This window comes from Accipiter gentilis, chromosome 6 (genome assembly GCF_929443795.1).
Source record: "Accipiter gentilis chromosome 6, bAccGen1.1, whole genome shotgun sequence".
Taxonomy (NCBI): domain Eukaryota; kingdom Metazoa; phylum Chordata; class Aves; order Accipitriformes; family Accipitridae; genus Astur; species Astur gentilis.
The window spans coordinates 14,639,959-14,656,863 of NC_064885.1; the positions used below are offsets into that span (position 1 = coordinate 14,639,959).

The 16,905-nt window shown below is 46.4% G+C and overlaps 1 protein-coding gene across 1 annotated transcript; it reads left to right on the forward strand.

Moving 5' to 3' along the window:
• Positions 1-279: 279 nt before the first annotated feature.
• TF (transferrin) lies at positions 280-15,000 on the forward strand. Its single transcript, XM_049802868.1, has 17 exons — positions 280-414; positions 2,560-2,723; positions 2,933-3,041; positions 4,373-4,564; positions 4,769-4,904; positions 5,314-5,369; positions 6,686-6,855; positions 6,982-7,168; positions 8,239-8,393; positions 9,137-9,230; positions 9,699-9,734; positions 10,429-10,587; positions 11,618-11,762; positions 12,657-12,721; positions 13,324-13,508; positions 14,336-14,522; positions 14,760-15,000. Exons 1-17 carry the CDS (start codon positions 372-374, stop codon positions 14,795-14,797), a joined length of 2,121 nt encoding a protein of 706 aa, XP_049658825.1. The 5' UTR covers positions 280-371; the 3' UTR covers positions 14,798-15,000.
• Positions 15,001-16,905: the final 1,905 nt, after the last annotated feature.

Consider the following 16,905-nt stretch of genomic DNA (forward strand, 5'->3'; position numbering starts at 1 on the left):
AAATAGCCCCTCCTGTGGCGCTTCAGCCCACAGGGGAATTAAAATGTCACAACTTGGGAATTTTCCATCTGAAGCCCCTTGTAAAATGAAAAGCACCTTGCCCTGCTATGACTCCTGCCTGCGGAGGGGTTCAGTGCCAAAGTGAACGGCTTCCTAAAAATGGGCTGATCCAGGGAGGGGGGCGATTTAGGAGCTATTGAGAAACAAGGAAGGACAAACAGTGTTAGGTCATTGCTTTTGCAAACACAGCCAGGGCTGTTCCTCTATAAAAGGGGGAGAAAGAGGCTCCAAAGCCATCACAGACTTGGAGGGGACAGTCTGTGACCAAGGCTGCTGCAACCCCTCCTTGGCACCTGACTCCCTGCTCAAGTATGAAACTGGTACTCTCTACTGTGCTGTCCTTCGGGATAGTGGGTAAGTGTCTCCTGAAAGCAGTTTTTGGGGAAAGGAAGAGTCAAAACCTCCCAGGACCCCAGGCTTTCCCCCTAGACAAGGCTGGCTGAGCTGCAGCACATGCCAGACCCAGGCAGCTATTAAGTAAAAGCCAGGACATAAAGTGATGCTTGCTTTGGCAGCTGTGGATCTGTCGACAAGGATGGTGTTTTAAGCATTAATGACAGCAGCTTTTTCCTTGGGTCAGCCCATGGATGCTGGAGGGAGGTCTGTGGCTCCCCACAGCAAGCTGCTGAGCACCCAGCTGGCAAGGAGGAGGGATGCTCGGCACCCACTGCGAGGGAGGGGACGGCTCGGGAGAGGCTCCGCATGCCTGCTGCCATGGGCTGAAGAGAAAAATCATCCTCCGGCAAGCTACTGTGCCGGGAAAGGAGCAGGGGTTCAGCTGAGGAGGGGGAGAAGCTGGAACAAGACCTCCATGTCAAGCCTGCATGTGTGTTGCATTAAACCTGAAGGCAGTGACAATAAAATAGAAGTTAAATAACTAAAGACTCACCATGCTCCTCCCTCTGCTCCTGTGCTGCTCCATCCTGCTGCTGCAGCTGCACTTTGCTCAGGATCCTGTGTAATTTTATGCCTAAATTGTGCCTCTGCAGAGCTGGCTTTGCTTGAAGCAATTATTTCTCTCCTCTCTCTCTGCTCACAGTTTTGGCAGGCAATAGGCAGGTAGCCACGGCAAGAAGATTGCTGCCGTCTGCACCTGACCTGGGGACTGCTGCCTGGAAAGGGAAAGAGGGATCCCCTTCTCGAAGTAGGCAGAGGGTCTCTTCCAATCCCCCATAAAGTGTGGTGGTGATTAATGTCCTCTGGTGGGAAGGGTTCCCTGTGCTGCTGGCATCAGAAAGTCCTCGAGCACCTCTGCTGAGTACTAGCATGCAATGATGTCTTGTTAACAGTGAAAAGTCCCTCCTCCCCCCTTGCACAGAAGGAGCCAAGAGGTTGCCCAAAAGCTCTGCAACAGAGACCGTGGCACTCGGGCTCCTGTTGCCTTCCCAATGTTCACCAGAACAGCTGGGCTGACACCCTCAGGAGATCCTCATCCAGCCTCTGCTCAGGGCAGAATGGTTGCCAGCACTAGATTAAGGTGACCATGCTTTTGTGCAGCCAAGACTTGAAAAATGTAGATGGTGGCAATGGAATTAAGGCTAAGGATTCTCCCTTTGGCCAAATTCAGCACCTGCACTGGGAGGAGGGGAGGTGTCTGCTGGCAGGGTTATTGCTCAAAAATCAAGTAAGAGAGAATATTTCAGAGGTGAAAGAGAAAATGGAAACAGCACAGGTTAATCTAGAGATGTTTGAATGAAATGTGCCATCAAGGGTTTGGAGGGAGCAAGCTCTGCATACAGCCGCTCTGCCAGGAAGGGGCAGAGATAAGGTGAAGTGTGCAGCACAGGCTGCCCACTTACTTTAACTGCAAGTTTCCAGCATTCCTGGTGTTTAGGTTGCTGAAGGAGGCATGAGTCTGTGTCCACCTGAGGTCTTTGCTTTGCTGTGGTCTCCCAGAGCAGCCAGTCATCTGCATTTACTGGTCGGGGGACTCTTAGGAGAGAGGACTGTGGAGGTAGTATGGCATCTGTTACTGGGTGCAGTGTAGGAGGTGAGATATAAAGAAACGGTTAAATATATCAGACTATCTAACTGCCAAGGAGCTAATGTGTGGCAATATACTGAATATAGTCTGGCCAGGTCAGAGCTGCTCTCCCTCTGGGGTTATCTGCAAAGATACTGCTTCAGTGGACTGCCTTTTCTCTCCGTTTTTGCAAAGTCTTGAGTCTGATTTCTATTGAAGTGTGTGGATTTGTTCTCCTACTCCTCTGGATGTTGCCATGATCTCAGGCTGCTTGAGTCACGATGCTGTACAGGACATCCTTTACCTAGGGACAGGAATGATCCTCCCAGATGTTCCTGAAGGTGCACACATCAGGCAAGAAAGAAACAGCCTTCCTGCATGACTTAGGAGATGTGCAAGGGAGATCCTGCACCCGGCCATCACCTGAGGCCAGGACTGCAGGGAACCAGAGATCATGTATTCACAAAGATGCTTTTTCTCTTCACGTGGTGTCCTTCTACCTCTCTGAGACTTTCTATTTCTGATTCTCTCTACAGCTCTGTGTTTTGCTGCTCCCCCCAAGGCAAGTGTCAGATGGTGCACAATATCCATAGCAGAAGAGAACAAATGCAACAGTCTAAGGGACCTCATGCAACAAGATGGTGTTGCATTGACTTGCCTGCAGAAATCAACGTACCTTGACTGCATAAAAGCCATTTCGGTGAGTGGGCAGCAAATATATGTGCTGGGCACCGAGGATATTTCAGCAGCCTGGAGAAGGTTGGGCTTTCCTTTGAGTCACTGGTTGTTACCTGTGATCCCCCTGTAGAGAAGGACTCACCCACAAGGATCCAGGAGAGACTCTGGGGAAGTGTTTTCCCTCATGTGCCCTGCTCTTTCTTTATTGACCAAAATCTTTTTGTTGTTTAGAATAATGAAGCAGATGCCATTAGCTTGGATGGTGGTCAAGTTTTTGAGGCAGGCCTTGCCCCCTACAAGCTGAAACCCATTGCTGCTGAGGTCCACGACCAAAGTGGAGGTATATTTTCATGCAATATTTTTAAGCCAAGTGGTGGTAACAAGGTGGTAGTGCAAAGGCCATCCTTTCCATGCAGAGCTCCCATATTATTTCTGTTGGGTGTCCGAGATATTGCCCCTGGCTTCCAGATCCCAGAGAGGAAGGGGTAGTGGGTAATTACACAAAAATGTGAATCATCACCCATGGCCATTGAGTCACTGCAATAGAAAAGGGCAGAGCCAGTGTCCCATTTGATGTTAGCCATGATGAAAGTCACTGATCCTGTGATGATGCAGTGGCCATGGAAGGAGAGCACCATGAGCACCACAGTCCTCCTGAAACATGGCGTAAAAATTGTGCTGGTCCCAGAGATCTTCTGCTTTCAGTGACCTTGAACTACGTGGGTACAACACTGAGATAGACAGCACAGATAACCTGTGTGTCTTCATGTGCAGTCTTCAAGACAAAAAAAAATAGATTGAAGAGGCAAGAGCATTGCCATTAGTGGTTGTGGAGGAACACCCAGTTGAGATGGCTGAGGCAAGAGGTGCAGGCAATGCACAGAAAAAAAGAAGAGAAGCATAAAAAGTGCTCTGCAGCAATCCCTTCTGATAAGAGTTAGCTCCATTGCTCCATCCCTACTCACTCTCTGTACCATCCTTTTCTCTTCCATCTTTCTCTTGGGAGACAAACAGATAGTATATCCCCATTTTTGTCTGCCTCATCTCATGAAATCCCACCACGTCGAAAGCTCCCAATCTCTTTTGACCTCTGCCCTGGAGTTCAGCCTGTTCGTACACCATATTCAGGATCAAAACAACATGGCAGAGTCATTCTCAACGTAGTAGCTAAGAAAATACAGATATTAAAAGGAAGACAGTGGTCTCTACCGCCCCTAAAACTCAGTCATTTTATTCATACATAGCATGTGATGCACTAGGTATAATTTTAAAGACTAAATGTGGAATTTCAGTCTTGCAAGGCTTACATGTATGCTTCAGTGGGCAATGGCATTTGAGAAAAGACTTGCCAAAGAAGATTTGCCAAAAAGACTTGTTGAAGTGTCCTTACAGAACTACGGGCAGGTCTAACGTCTGTTCAGTGGCAAAGCATTTTGCATGTGATAGTATTTTCAGGTCACTTACCATTACAAGTTGTAATACACAGCATTGGTTCAATATTGGCAGTGTAACTCACCCATAGAAAAGTGGGAAGACCATCAGTGTTCAAGCAAAGTTGATAATTATTTGGAAGTGCAGCACTTTATTCTCTGAAATCAGCAGTTTGGCAGGATTTGAAATGTTCCTAAGTCCTGCTTTTTTATTGCTTTCCTGCTTTTTCTTGCACTGCAGTCTCCACAACCAGCTACTATGCTGTGGCCGTCGTGAAGAAAGGAACAGGCTTCACAATAAATAACTTGCAGGGCAAGACCTCCTGCCACACGGGCCTGGGTAGATCCGCTGGCTGGAACATCCCAATTGGGACACTCCTCAACCGGGGAGACATCAAGTGGGATGGCAAAGACTCAGCCTCCATCGAGCAAGGTGAAGTGGGAAATGGCGAGATAAATGGGTTGACGTTAAGCCAGGGGTGGTGGTACAGTGAAAGTGATGTTGCCTGATCTTCTGTGGAGGTGCAGAGGTGGCTCGCAGAGCAGTCAAGTCATTGACATTCTTTGTGCATCCCCTCCTTCCAGGTCCTTGTAAAAGTGAATGTTAGACTAACTGTTGCGTCCTTCTCATCCATAGCGGTGGCCAATTTTTTCTCTGCCAGCTGCGTGCCTGGTGCTACCACTGAACAAAAACTGTGCCGTCAGTGCAAGGGGGACTCCAAAACCAAATGCTCCCGCACAGCACCTTATTCTGGCTATTCTGGAGCTTTTCAGTGAGTGAAAGTTATTTTTCCTTTGGGGAAATATTCTAGCCCTGACACATGCAAGTTTTTGTTATACCAGGGAGGGCTGTGTTATAATCAGGGGTCCTGAGGAGACTGAATTTATAGAACAACTGGGAGGACTGGTAATTAAAGATCCAATTAGTAATAAGAGGCAGGCAGCTAGTGGGAGATGAGAGAAGCAGCTGGGTTGTATGGTTTTGCACAGACTTAAGAATACACAGCATTAGCATTGTGCTAAGTCTAACTGGGTTTTTTGAGCATTACTTCTCTGCCATTACATTTTCTTCCCTGCCAGCATAGCTTTTCTGGGGGAAAACCCAAAGTAATTTGCTGAACAGGAGATAGGGAGCAACAATGTCTGTTTTTTTAACATCTCTTCTGTTCTTCCCACCTGCAGCTGTCTGAAAGATGGAAAAGGAGATGTGGCTTTTGTGAAACACACAACTGTTCAAGGTAGGCCTGCAAGATCACTTGTTTCTCTCCTTTCTAGTCCAACCTCTTGCTGCCACTCGATCCTACAACCAGTCTACACTGTGCAGGCTTTCATTCCTCTCCAGGTTTGCCTTAAACCTCTTCTCCTTTCAACTCTAGAAACATGTTTTGCACACTGTGGACTGAGTCATCCTTGTTATCGAGAAATATGATTATAGTGGGGTCCACTTTTTCCTCTTTGAGGTTCTTCTTTGAAGAAGGAAAACCTGCTTAAGTTCAGTGGTATTATCACTGGTGCCATATCTCAGAGCCAGCTGTAATGTTATCACAGCAAACACAGGGTGAGCAATTGTGTAGGTAATCACTCACCCATCCCTCTGGGAGGGATTTTGGAGGGCATTCAGCCCACAGCAAGAGTTCACTAACTCTGCACTTCTCGGAGACAGAAGATAGCCTGCCACACCCAGGACCTGCAGTGAACTCAGTGGAGGGCCACCAAGATGGTCATGGGACAGGGACACTTGTCCTGTGAGGAGATGCTCAGCGGGGTGGGCTTGATTAGTCTGGGGAAGAGATGGGTTTGGGGGGACCTCAGAGCAGCCTGCTTGTACCTACAAGACGGCTAGCAAGAAGGTGGAGCCAAGATCTTTACAGAGGTGGACAGTGGAAAGATGAGAAACAATAATCATAAACTGAAACGAGAGGTTTGGACCAGATACAAGGGGAAATTTTTTCCCCTTGAGGACAGTCAAGCAGTGGGATGGGTTGCCCAGGACAGCTGCGCACTCTCCATCTTTGAAGGTTTTCAAGATCTACCTGGAACAACCTGGTCGTCTCCTGCTTTGAGCAGGGGCTTGGATGAGAGATCTTCAGAGGTCCCTTCCCACCTGAATACTCCTGTAACTCTCTGATCTCGGACCTGTGCTCTGTTTTCAGCCTTGGCATTGGCTACCTACGGCCTTCACAGATCATGTGCAGCTCCTGACATGTTCAATCCATTTGTATGGTGTTTGTAAATCTATTTGTATTTGTAGCCATTTGTACGTGTCTGGATGTCCAGGCACTACTGCCACATAAATCCTCTTACTGTTGGATTAGTTATGACAGAGGCAGAGATAATCTCTCTTGCACAGGCACATGTATTCTTCTATCTGCATTGCCTTTGTATGACCACGATGACCCCATTACCATTGCAAAGGGTGTGTGTGCAACCTCTCGTCTGCAAAGAATTCTTCCCCGAGCTTCAGCAGACATAAATTCACTACAAAGCTGCCCCAGACTGGCTTTTTGGTCTTATTTTTGTGGTGATGCAACTCATGGTTCCTCCCTTCCTCCAGAAAATGCCCCAGAGGAGAAGGATCAGTATGAGCTTCTGTGTCTGGATGGCACCCGTCAGCCTGTGGACAACTATAAAGCCTGTCACTGGGCCAGGGTGCCTGCTCACGCCGTTGTGGCTCGAGATGATAGCAAGGTTGATGACATCTGGAACTTTCTCTCAAAAGCACAGGTATCATCAAGCTCTCCTTTCCTTCCCTTAGCATCCCCTCTTCTGTCCTCTGGCTCTTGCTTGCTCTCTCCAGCTTTCCAAGAGCTTTGGTACAGTCATTTGCTGATTATTTTTCCCTTGCGGCAGGAGAAATATGGTGTGGGCACAACCAGCACCTTCCAGCTCTTTGGGCCACCTGGCAAGAAGGACCCAGGCCTCAAAGACTTGCTTTTCAAAGACTCTGCTGTACAGCTGAAGCGTATCCCACCACTGATGGACTCCCAGCTCTACCTGGGCTTTGAGTATTACAGTGCTATCCAGAGCCTTCAGAAAGGTAGGCAGGACATGAAACACTAATGTTGTGTCAGTGTGAGCTGTGTTGAAGAGATGGGATCAACAAATGTCTAGGCAAAAGGAACATGATTCTTTCAAACACAGACAGTATTCTCTGCAAAATATTTCCTTTGAAAGGTATTATCATTAAAATCACCCAATCTTCACAAACTTCACTTACATCAATAAAAGGAATTTGTTGATTCCAGAGTCAAAATAACATCATCACCACACTGACAAAGGTGGAAAATTTACACATACTCCACCCCTTGTCCCTTCACCACAATTACAACAGCAAAAACTGCTCAGTTATTCAGCTTGTGGTAGAGATTGGGCATGGTCAAAACTGCTGCTAAGAAAAGCCATTTCTGGGACTTAAGAGGAAGGAACATCCTGGGACACCAGGTCCAGTATTGGCCACTTGAAGGAAAAAGTGTCCTTTATTTCCATCTAGACTCATTGAGCATTTACTGATGTCCTAGCTGGCTTTCTGAGAGTCAAACATCCCACAAATGACCTCCAAAACCCACTTAAATGTACAGTTGCTCAGAGATCTCTGTGGTAGGCTCAGCTGCTATGGCATTTATAGAAGGGTGTGCATGGACTTCATGTAGCATCAAAACAGATTATTCAAATGCTACTTCACAGAAACATAACTAGGCTGCATTTGTCCAGCTCAGTCTGGTCTTAGTCTCATGGTTGTCTGGGCTATGAGGTTTGGAGAAATGCGGAATATATTATAGGCAGCCACACTATGTACTATTAACGCATGGTGGTTTAGTGGTTGCAGTGTTTTAGCTAACACAAATCTGCGTGAGCGGCTTGTGTTATGCAGAAATTCTCCTTTCTGGCCTGTAAGTTGATTTTTGAGCATCCTTCAGCTTAAGAATCACCCCTTCTATTCATGCTGGCCCAGGGCTTATTAAATGTCTTGCACTGGGCAGCAACAGCTTGGTGTGTACAGATGGTTTCATGGCTGAGTCCCATGCACTCAGAAAGTAGCCTGTTCATAGCCTCATTGTTCAGTAGGGCTGTAGGCTTATCCTTGTTTTTCCTCTGCTGCTTTTACAGATCAGTTGAACCCCAACCGCAGAGAAAACAAGACGCGGTGGTGTGCAGTAGGCAAGAATGAGAAGAGCAAGTGTGACCTCTGGAGTGTGGTGAGCAACGGGGAGGTGGAGTGCACTGTGGCAGACAACACCAACGACTGCATTATTAAGATCATGGTATGGATTTTTTTCCTTTTCTTCTCCCTGTGAACCTTTCAGGTGGAGAGCAGCATTGGTTCTTTCAGCCTGGGAATAGATGGGGCAGAGGTGGGGTAGATTTTAAAATAAAATACTGGGAGCTTTGTGAGAAATACCAGTGGGCAGAAACAAACCTCATCACAGAGAGAAGACTAGTTTTTCACAGATTAACATTTTTCAGAAAAATTTTTTGGTCAGTGTTCTTTTTTGAGGTTTCCTAAATAAAAAGCAATTTTCTGGTGCAACGTAACTTTTTATTTGGAAAAGGAAGGCAAAATACAGATTTTGTAAAATGCAAAGAAAAACAGTTGCCTGCTTAGAAGAGGAGTGATTCCATAGCACAGACAAGGATGCTGGTGGCAGCTCAAAGGGTTGTGTCAGTACCGTGAAGACAGCACAAAATGGAAACTTGAAAGGACAGGGGAGATAAGGAAATCTGTGTGGCAGGGAAGCAGGCTAGGACAGACCCACAGCTGAGCCTGCGAGTGCCTAGGGACGAGAGCTGCTGCTAGAGGTGGTTTAAAAGCGCACAGGAGCGATAATTTCAAAACCACCTCTGTTTGCATCAGTGAGACTTTGTCTGTCTATATGCTAAGGGATGGGCTCTCACGTCCCCACATCCTTCTCCTTTACATTGAGTGCTTCTTTTACAACCCTATTTCTGAAAAGCACCGGTCTGGGGACATACAGTGTCCTTTCATCACTGTGCCTTTTTATTGCAGAAAGGTGAAGCAGATGCTATCAGCTTAGACGGAGGTTTTGTCTACACTGCTGGTGTGTGTGGCTTGGTGCCAGTGATGGGAGAAAGCTATGAGGGTAAGCACAGCCCAGGCTGCCCTTCTGGGTTCAGGTGGTGGGGAAGGGACTAGTGCAAAAGCACTGTTTTTATTCTGAAATCGAGAAAGCAGCCTCAGCGCTGCATCCTGCAGAAAACACATGGTTGCTCTGAGGCAACTCTGCTTACCGCTGCATGCCTCATCTTTCCACAAATGTGGAACAGCCCTGGGAAAGTGGGCATTGACAGTCAGGAACACAACGACCTCCAGCTCCTCTCTTCTTCATTTTAATCATGATGACCCCGTCCTCTAGCACCAGCCTCAGTAAAACTAGTTGTTTTAGCTCAGAGGATCGGACGGAGGTTGTGCTTTGTTCTGCTGATGCTCAAAGTGTACCTGAAAATCCTTTGTGAAACACTTCAGTTTCTCCAGAAATTAGTGAGCTTGATCCTTTTGTGGATTTGCCATATCTTTTATCTAATATCTTCTTCTTTTTCCCACCCCTCAGATGACAGTCAATGCAGCAAAGCAGAAGGAGAACCAGGTAATTGCTGCCAACAGAGGGACAGAAAACAGTCCTGATGGATACAAGTAGAAAAATATATATGTGCAGTCGTGAGTGGAGAACAAATGGCCAGTCTCCACACAAAGAGCCACTGTGTCCAATGCAGATATTAAAAATTTGGGAGACAAATTTAGTAGTCAGATGGAAAGTTGGGGTCTGCAAACAGATAGCAAGGCAAAGCATATGGTAGGAGCAGAGATTTGTGCTTAATTGCTGCTGTCTGGAGTGCAGTCACACCATAACAGTGCCAGGGCTGCAAACAGAGAAAGGAGGGTCTGGGTTGTAGCACTAGGAAATTGTCCTTTATAGAAGTGGGAAGAGGGAGGGGAGGGAGGGTTTTTGTCCTTTGCTAAGGAGGGGATAAGAAATCAGGAGGGGATAAAAAAATCATCATGTATGTCTTGCTACAGCCTTCTCGCATACCCAAGTGTCAGAGTTTTGTGGGGCGGGGAAATGTCAAGGATAACAATTTCCCAAGGGCATGGTGGGAGTAGATGCATCACATCTGCAAACTCTTCATTGTTGCTGCCTGGCAAATAATTTATAACTGCAAAGTATTTCTGCTACGCTGTTCATAGGTGTCCTCTCCCAAGTGGAACCAATGCTCTCCTAAGGAAGCATGGTGAGATCCTCGGGTCAGTCCTTAATTCATCTCTATTTTATCTTCTGAAAGCATCCTACTTTGCTGTGGCTGTTGTGAAGAAATCTAACAGAGATATCACATGGAACAATCTGCAGGGCAAAAAGTCATGCCACACCGCTGTTGGGAGAACTGCTGGCTGGAACATCCCCATGGGCTTGATTCACAACAGGACAGGGAACTGCAATTTCGGTGAGCTGAGTTTTGCATTCGTTTTTTCGAGCTGGGAATCTGCTTGTAAAATTGTTTTCCCATCCTTCATCTTCAAAGTTTCTTGTGCCTCAAAGATTCCCACCTGGAGGTGGGAAATGGAGAAGACTCTGTTATTTAAGGTTTCACTAAGAAAAGTTGTAGGCTGTTGGTGACCGCTTCAGAGTAAGATACAGCATGTCAGCTGCTTTGGAGGGCTTTTCTTTCTTTTCACATCTCTCCCTTTCCCTTTGCAGTAGCCCAAAAGGTATTCCCAAAAAGGGAATACAGGCTGCTCCAGGAATAGGGGGCCCGGTGCTTGTGCAGGGTGTGAAGTGGGGGTAAAGGATGGGTTTATGAATCTCAGAAGGGAGGCAAAGGGCTGAGAACAGGGGGCAGAGACTGATCTTTGTTCAAGAAACTTAAAGGGACTGATCTGACTGCCTGAGAATAAGAGGGTAAAAGTCTTCATTGGCTCTGGGACTTTAGAGATTGTTCAGAAGATCAACTTCTACATCCAACTTTCAATCGGTGAGAATTACGGTCCAACAAAAATAATTTGGAAATATTATTGACCAAGGCAAATTAAGCATATAATTATTAAAAGGAAATCTCTAACTGCAAGAAGATACTAGTGTTAGTAAATTTCAGTCAGCCTCTCCATCCTCCTGCCTGCCTTTCCCACTGTCCCTTCTTCCCCCAGAGCTCTGCCATTGCTGCCAAGTGCAACTCTGCCAACCCATAAAGGCTGTGGAGACTTGGGCTGGCTCTGTGTGAACTGGGAATGGTTTGCAGCAGTTGCCTATTGCAATTGAGCCTTAGGCCCCCCTTCATTATCGATAATAACAAGACACAAGTTTCATAGTGAAAACTGGATGCATGCGATTTGCTGTCCACTGAATCGTGCTCCTTCTCACAGCCTGTTTCCAGCTCCTAGTGACCGCTAATACAAATTCAGCGTGAGAACATATTATAAAAGAAAACCTAACTTTTCAGTGCAAGAAAAGTGAATTTTTCGTCTTCCTGCCTTCAGATGAATACTTCAGCGAGGGCTGTGCTCCTGGGTCTCCTCCTAACTCCCGCCTCTGTCGACTCTGCAAGGGCTCAGGAGGGGTCCCGCCAGAGAAGTGCGTCGCCAGCAGCCATGAGAAATACTATGGATATACTGGAGCTTTCCGGTAAGTGGTGGAAACGCTTGGCTAATCACAGAGGTTATGGGTAGATCACATACGGAGTACAGCCTTATGTTGATGCTAATTTGCTGACCTTCTCTTTTTCTCCATTACACTGCTGAAAGTATATTATGTTTGTAATGTTACACATATGCGATAAGTTTTTTCTTTATGCAGCTTTCTGCAAAATGATGCAAAATGTCCCTGTTCTGTAAAACTAATGTCCTGGTGCCTCCAGGCAAACCTGGAGAGACACAAGTGTTTTGGTCAGACCTCCTACAATGGCAGCAGTGCTATACATTTACCACAAATAAGGAGCATTAAAAGACGGGGACCTGCAAACAATGCTGCCACTTGATACACCCCTGTTAAAAATGCTGCTTGCTTAAAATGAGCCATCCTCTAAAAAGTGCAGAGACCAAAGATCAGCCTCATTGCCATCTCCCCCATACCTGCTCAGTATCAGCTTAAGTCTGAGTAATTCATTTTGGGCATGAATTTAAAAAGAGAATGACTCTTGTTTTATTTACATCTAATAGAAAAGAGACCCTGCTTCAGGGTTTGCAGTCCTTTTGGTGCCAGTTAGTGTTTTTACAAAGCTATTAACATGTGCAGGCAGGCATTACAGAAAGCAAAGCAAATTCTGAACCTGGCCAAATTGCTTCCTTCTGACAATAAAATAAATTGGCTACTTACCATGTGAGAAGGATGCGTGTTTTTTTCCAGAATGTGTTAAAAGACTGTGTTTCAGATATCTTTAAAATATTCATGGTAGGACTCCTAGACCTGACTGTCCTCAGAGATTAATTTTACAAAATAAGACATAGGCCAGAATCAAATCTGTGGGAAAGGGCCGGGATTCAAGCACCCACATCACCTGCCTTTCTTTTTACTTCCCAGGTGTCTGGTCGAGCGGGGGGATGTGGCCTTTATTAAGCATTCCATCGTTGAGGAAAACACTGAGGGTATGTAGTTTTTCTGTTGCACGGGTGTCTGCAGGGCTGCCTTCGCCTATCTGCATTATTTTTGTTCCCAGAGCAGAGGGTAATAGCAAGCTTTACCAGCTTGTCCTGTCAGTCTCACCCCTCCTGCAGGAGGAGCAGAATTCAAGTGTCAGCATGTGCCATCTGTCCGCAGTGGCTCTTCCCAGGCATTTCTGCAGAGACACTTCCCTGCTAACTATCCTTTAATTTCAGCTGCACAATTATTCAGGCAGTCCCTTAACCACAGACTCTTGCCTCGACACCTTTGCGCAGCACTCTAGCTCCCCGCTTGCCTGAAAATTAAAAGTTCAGTTCACATTTCTGAAAGCAGTGGCTGAAGTTTTCCAACCATTTGGGAAAAAATGCAAGGAAGGGGATGTAACTAAATCTCCCAGCCTGCTCTGAGAGTCTGACTCATCCCATTGACTTTTCCTGAGTTTTACTTACAGCCTCCTTTGTACATGCCAGGTCTCCAAGTGCCAGTGCACTTGCAGGCAGGGACAAATGCCTTGCTTAGGTGTCATGAGGCTGACGTTCTTCTGCTACACAAGATCTCTGAATCTCCAAACCTATTTTCTTTAAAGGCAAAAATAAAGAAGACTGGGCCAAAAGTCTGAAAATGGACGAATTTGAGTTGCTGTGCACTGATGGGCAACGGGCAAATGTCATGGCTTACAGGGACTGCCACCTGGCCAAAGTTCCTACCCATGCTGTGATCACACGTCCTGAGAAAGCAAAAAAAGTCCGTGAGCTGCTGGAGAGACAAGAGGTTAGTAGTACTGACAGTGGAAGAAAAGTTCTGGGGTTGTTTTTATGCCGCATGTTTGCATTTTTAGAGCAAGGATGCTCTGAGTTTACCAAGTCAGCACAACATGGAAAATTTTAACTTACCGATATGGGGTGACAGCCTTGTCCCTTAGCCTCTCCCTTCCTCCATCCCTTCTGAACTGCTCTTTCTCCTCTGCCACATTAGCAAACACACCTTTAGGTAACAGCTGGATCGTAGTGGTTGCTATTGTCACACTATACTTGTGTGATGCGAGACTATCACCTTCTTCTTGGGCTATGCTCTTGTAGGTGTGTTTCAGAAACTCCTCTGGGGTGCCTGGTCTCTCACCCAGCTGGGTCAGGCACAGCCCGGAGAAGACAGCAGCCTCCCTGAACACACAGGGTCATACAGCGACTGGTGTCAATGTAACCAGGTTAAACAAGCTCTGTTTGATTTTACGCTGAAAACATTAATAGTTACTTCCCCGTCAGGGCCTGCTGACACTTGGGAAGTCAGCTCCTTTTGCTTTCAACTCATGGCTAAGGCATAGGACCTGCTGGCAGCATCTGGTGATGGGCTCTGCATGTAGTGACACGTTAAAATGGACAAAAATTGTTTTGACAGTCATGCCACGACTGTACCTACCACTGAGAGATCCCTCATCTAACCACATGGACAGAAGATTCAATCCTAAATTTCTGGAGCTTAGCTGGGGGCTCCCCAGGATGATGGTGAAGAACTAGGACCAAGAGCTAGGCTTGTACAAGCTGAATCTTGCCAGCTTTCTACTTTTTACAAACGCTTACCTCTTCATGCCTTTATTTCAGAAACTATTTGGAACAAAAGGAATCGAGAAAGACAGGTTCAAGATGTTTGAGTCTCAAACCAAAGACCTTCTGTTTAAAGACTTGACCAAGTGTCTGGTCAAACTCCGCGATGGAATAACATACAAGGAATTCCTCGGAGATCAATACTATGCTTCAGTTGCTAGCCTCAATACCTGCAATCCATCAGGTAACTGTAACAGCTCCACGAAGAAGTCTGTGAATTGCAGTTCTTAGCCTCGCAGGCACGGACAGTTTCTTCTGCAGCTGTCCATTTAATTTTTTAAAGCAAAATGAGGATACGCATTTTTTTGTGGCACACAATGTATTTTCCACACGATGAGGTTGTTGGCGTGGCTGGGTGTGTGCTGGTGGGACAGGAGTGTTTAAAGGCAGGATCTGAACTTGCTGTCCTTTCCGTTTTCAGATCTCCTCCAGGTGTGCACCTTCCTTGAGGACAAGTAGCAAGAGTGGAAGGACCCTTGCTGGAGGGGGAGGAAACTTCAAGCCATGACTCCTCTTGTGCCCTCAGCACTGAACACTGACCCGCAGAGGGCCCTCTGCCTTTGCTGCTTTCTCTCCCCTTCCTCATCACTCTGAAAGTGGCTGTTTGAGACTTTACCATTCTCTGCTGCCATCACAGCAAGAAATAAAATCTCAAATCTAAACAGGTGTCCTGAGATTTTTCAAAATCTTTTTTCCTTAAGCCCATTCCTTCCTCAGTTCCTCTCGCTGTAGGACAGTGCCAGAAGGCTGTTGTTGCTGGTTAGAGGAATTTCTTTCAACATTTGCCAAAGCAAAATGGATTAAACATGCCCTAGAGCATAATTAACAGATGTTTTGTACTCTCTGTGCTTCTGCTTCACCCAGGTTATCTCATTATCTCCCCAGCAGATGACAGTTGTCCAGTGTGGTTGGGACACAGGAAGAGGGAGAGTGTTTAAGTCAGGGAAGCTGAACGGTAGAGAAGGAAAAAAAACAAACCAAACTGAAAACATACAGTGGTTGTAAGATGGAAGGTATGAATAGAAACCACTCCATCTCATATCCCAGGTGGCTGGATCCAAGTAATTTCCACCAGGCAGTACTCTTAAAACACGTAAGTATATTGATGGGGAGAGTCCAGGCTTAGACTTCCTTTCTGAAAAAAATCTAGGACTTACTCAGAAACATTTGTGTTTTGGTAGTCAGTCCAATGTGCTGCTGACCTGAAAACAAACATGTAGGTGGGCAGCCTGACTCTGATCCACAGTGAAAATAAAAAGGCAAGACAAAAAGGTCTGCTGAGGCTCTCTGCTTCAGAGGAACAGAGTCTGGGGTAATCCAGTGGGTCCCAACCCTGTTGTCAAGGCAGGCATGGAAGAGCTGCTGAGAGCAGAAAGATGCTTCTGGCTTTGAGGGAATTAATATTTTGATGGGCTCACAGTGATGATTTTTGGATGCATATGGCATGTGTTGTGGGAAGTCTGCTAGCCTGACCGAAGATCACCTTAGAAGACTGTCCTGGGTTTGGCTGGGATAGAGTTAACTGTCTTCCTAGTAGCTGGTGCAGTGCTATGTTTTGAGTTCAGTATGTGAAGAATGTTGATAACACTGATGTTTTCAGTTGTTGCTCAGTAGTGTTTAGACTAAAGTCAAGGATTTTTCAGCTTCTCATGCCCAGCCAGCGAGAAGGCTGGAGGGGCACAAGAAATTGGCACAGGACACAGCCAGGGCAGCTGACCCAAACTGGCCAACGGTGTATTCCATACCATGGGACATCGCATCTAGTATAGGAACTGGGGAGTGGGGGCGGGGAATCGCCACTCGGGGACTGGCTGGGTGTCGGTGGGTGGGTGGTGAGCAATTGCCCTGCGCATCATTTGTACATTCCGATCCTTTTATTGCTACTGTTGTCATTTTATTAGTGTTATCATTATCATAATTAGTTTCTTCTTTTCTGTTCTATTAAACTGTTCTTATCTCAACCCACGAGTTTTACTTCTTTTCCCGATTTTCTCCCCCATCCCACTGGGTGGGGGAGGAGTGAGCGAGCGCCTGCCTGGTGCTTAGCTGCTGGCTGGGGTTAAACCACGACAAAGACAGAAATGTAGAGTGTGATGGGAAGCAATGAAATTTAGTTCCACACATTTATGTCGGATGAAGTATACTGGACAGATGGCTTTTTTAACCTGTTCTTAAGAACTAGCAAAGAGATACGGTGCCCGTAAGAGTGTGCTTCCACAACTAATTATGGCTACAGTTAGAAAACTTTCCCAAGAAAAGCTGCATCATCTGTACTCTGAATCAGGTGTAACCCTTGTCCCATAAGTAGAAGGCATGGCAAAAAGGAACCCCACTAGAGGATCACAGAGTGACTCAAGTGGGAAGGGATCTCTGGGGTCTCCAGTCCAACCTCCTGCTCAAAGAAAGGGGTGAACCAGGTTGGTCAGGTCTTGACCCAGTCAGGCACTGAGAACCTCCAAGGATGGCGACTCCACGACCTCCCTGGGCCACCTGCCCCACCGGTTGACAAGAGGAAGAGGTTTCTTTCATACCCACTCTGAACCTCTCTCGTTTTAATGTATTCCCAT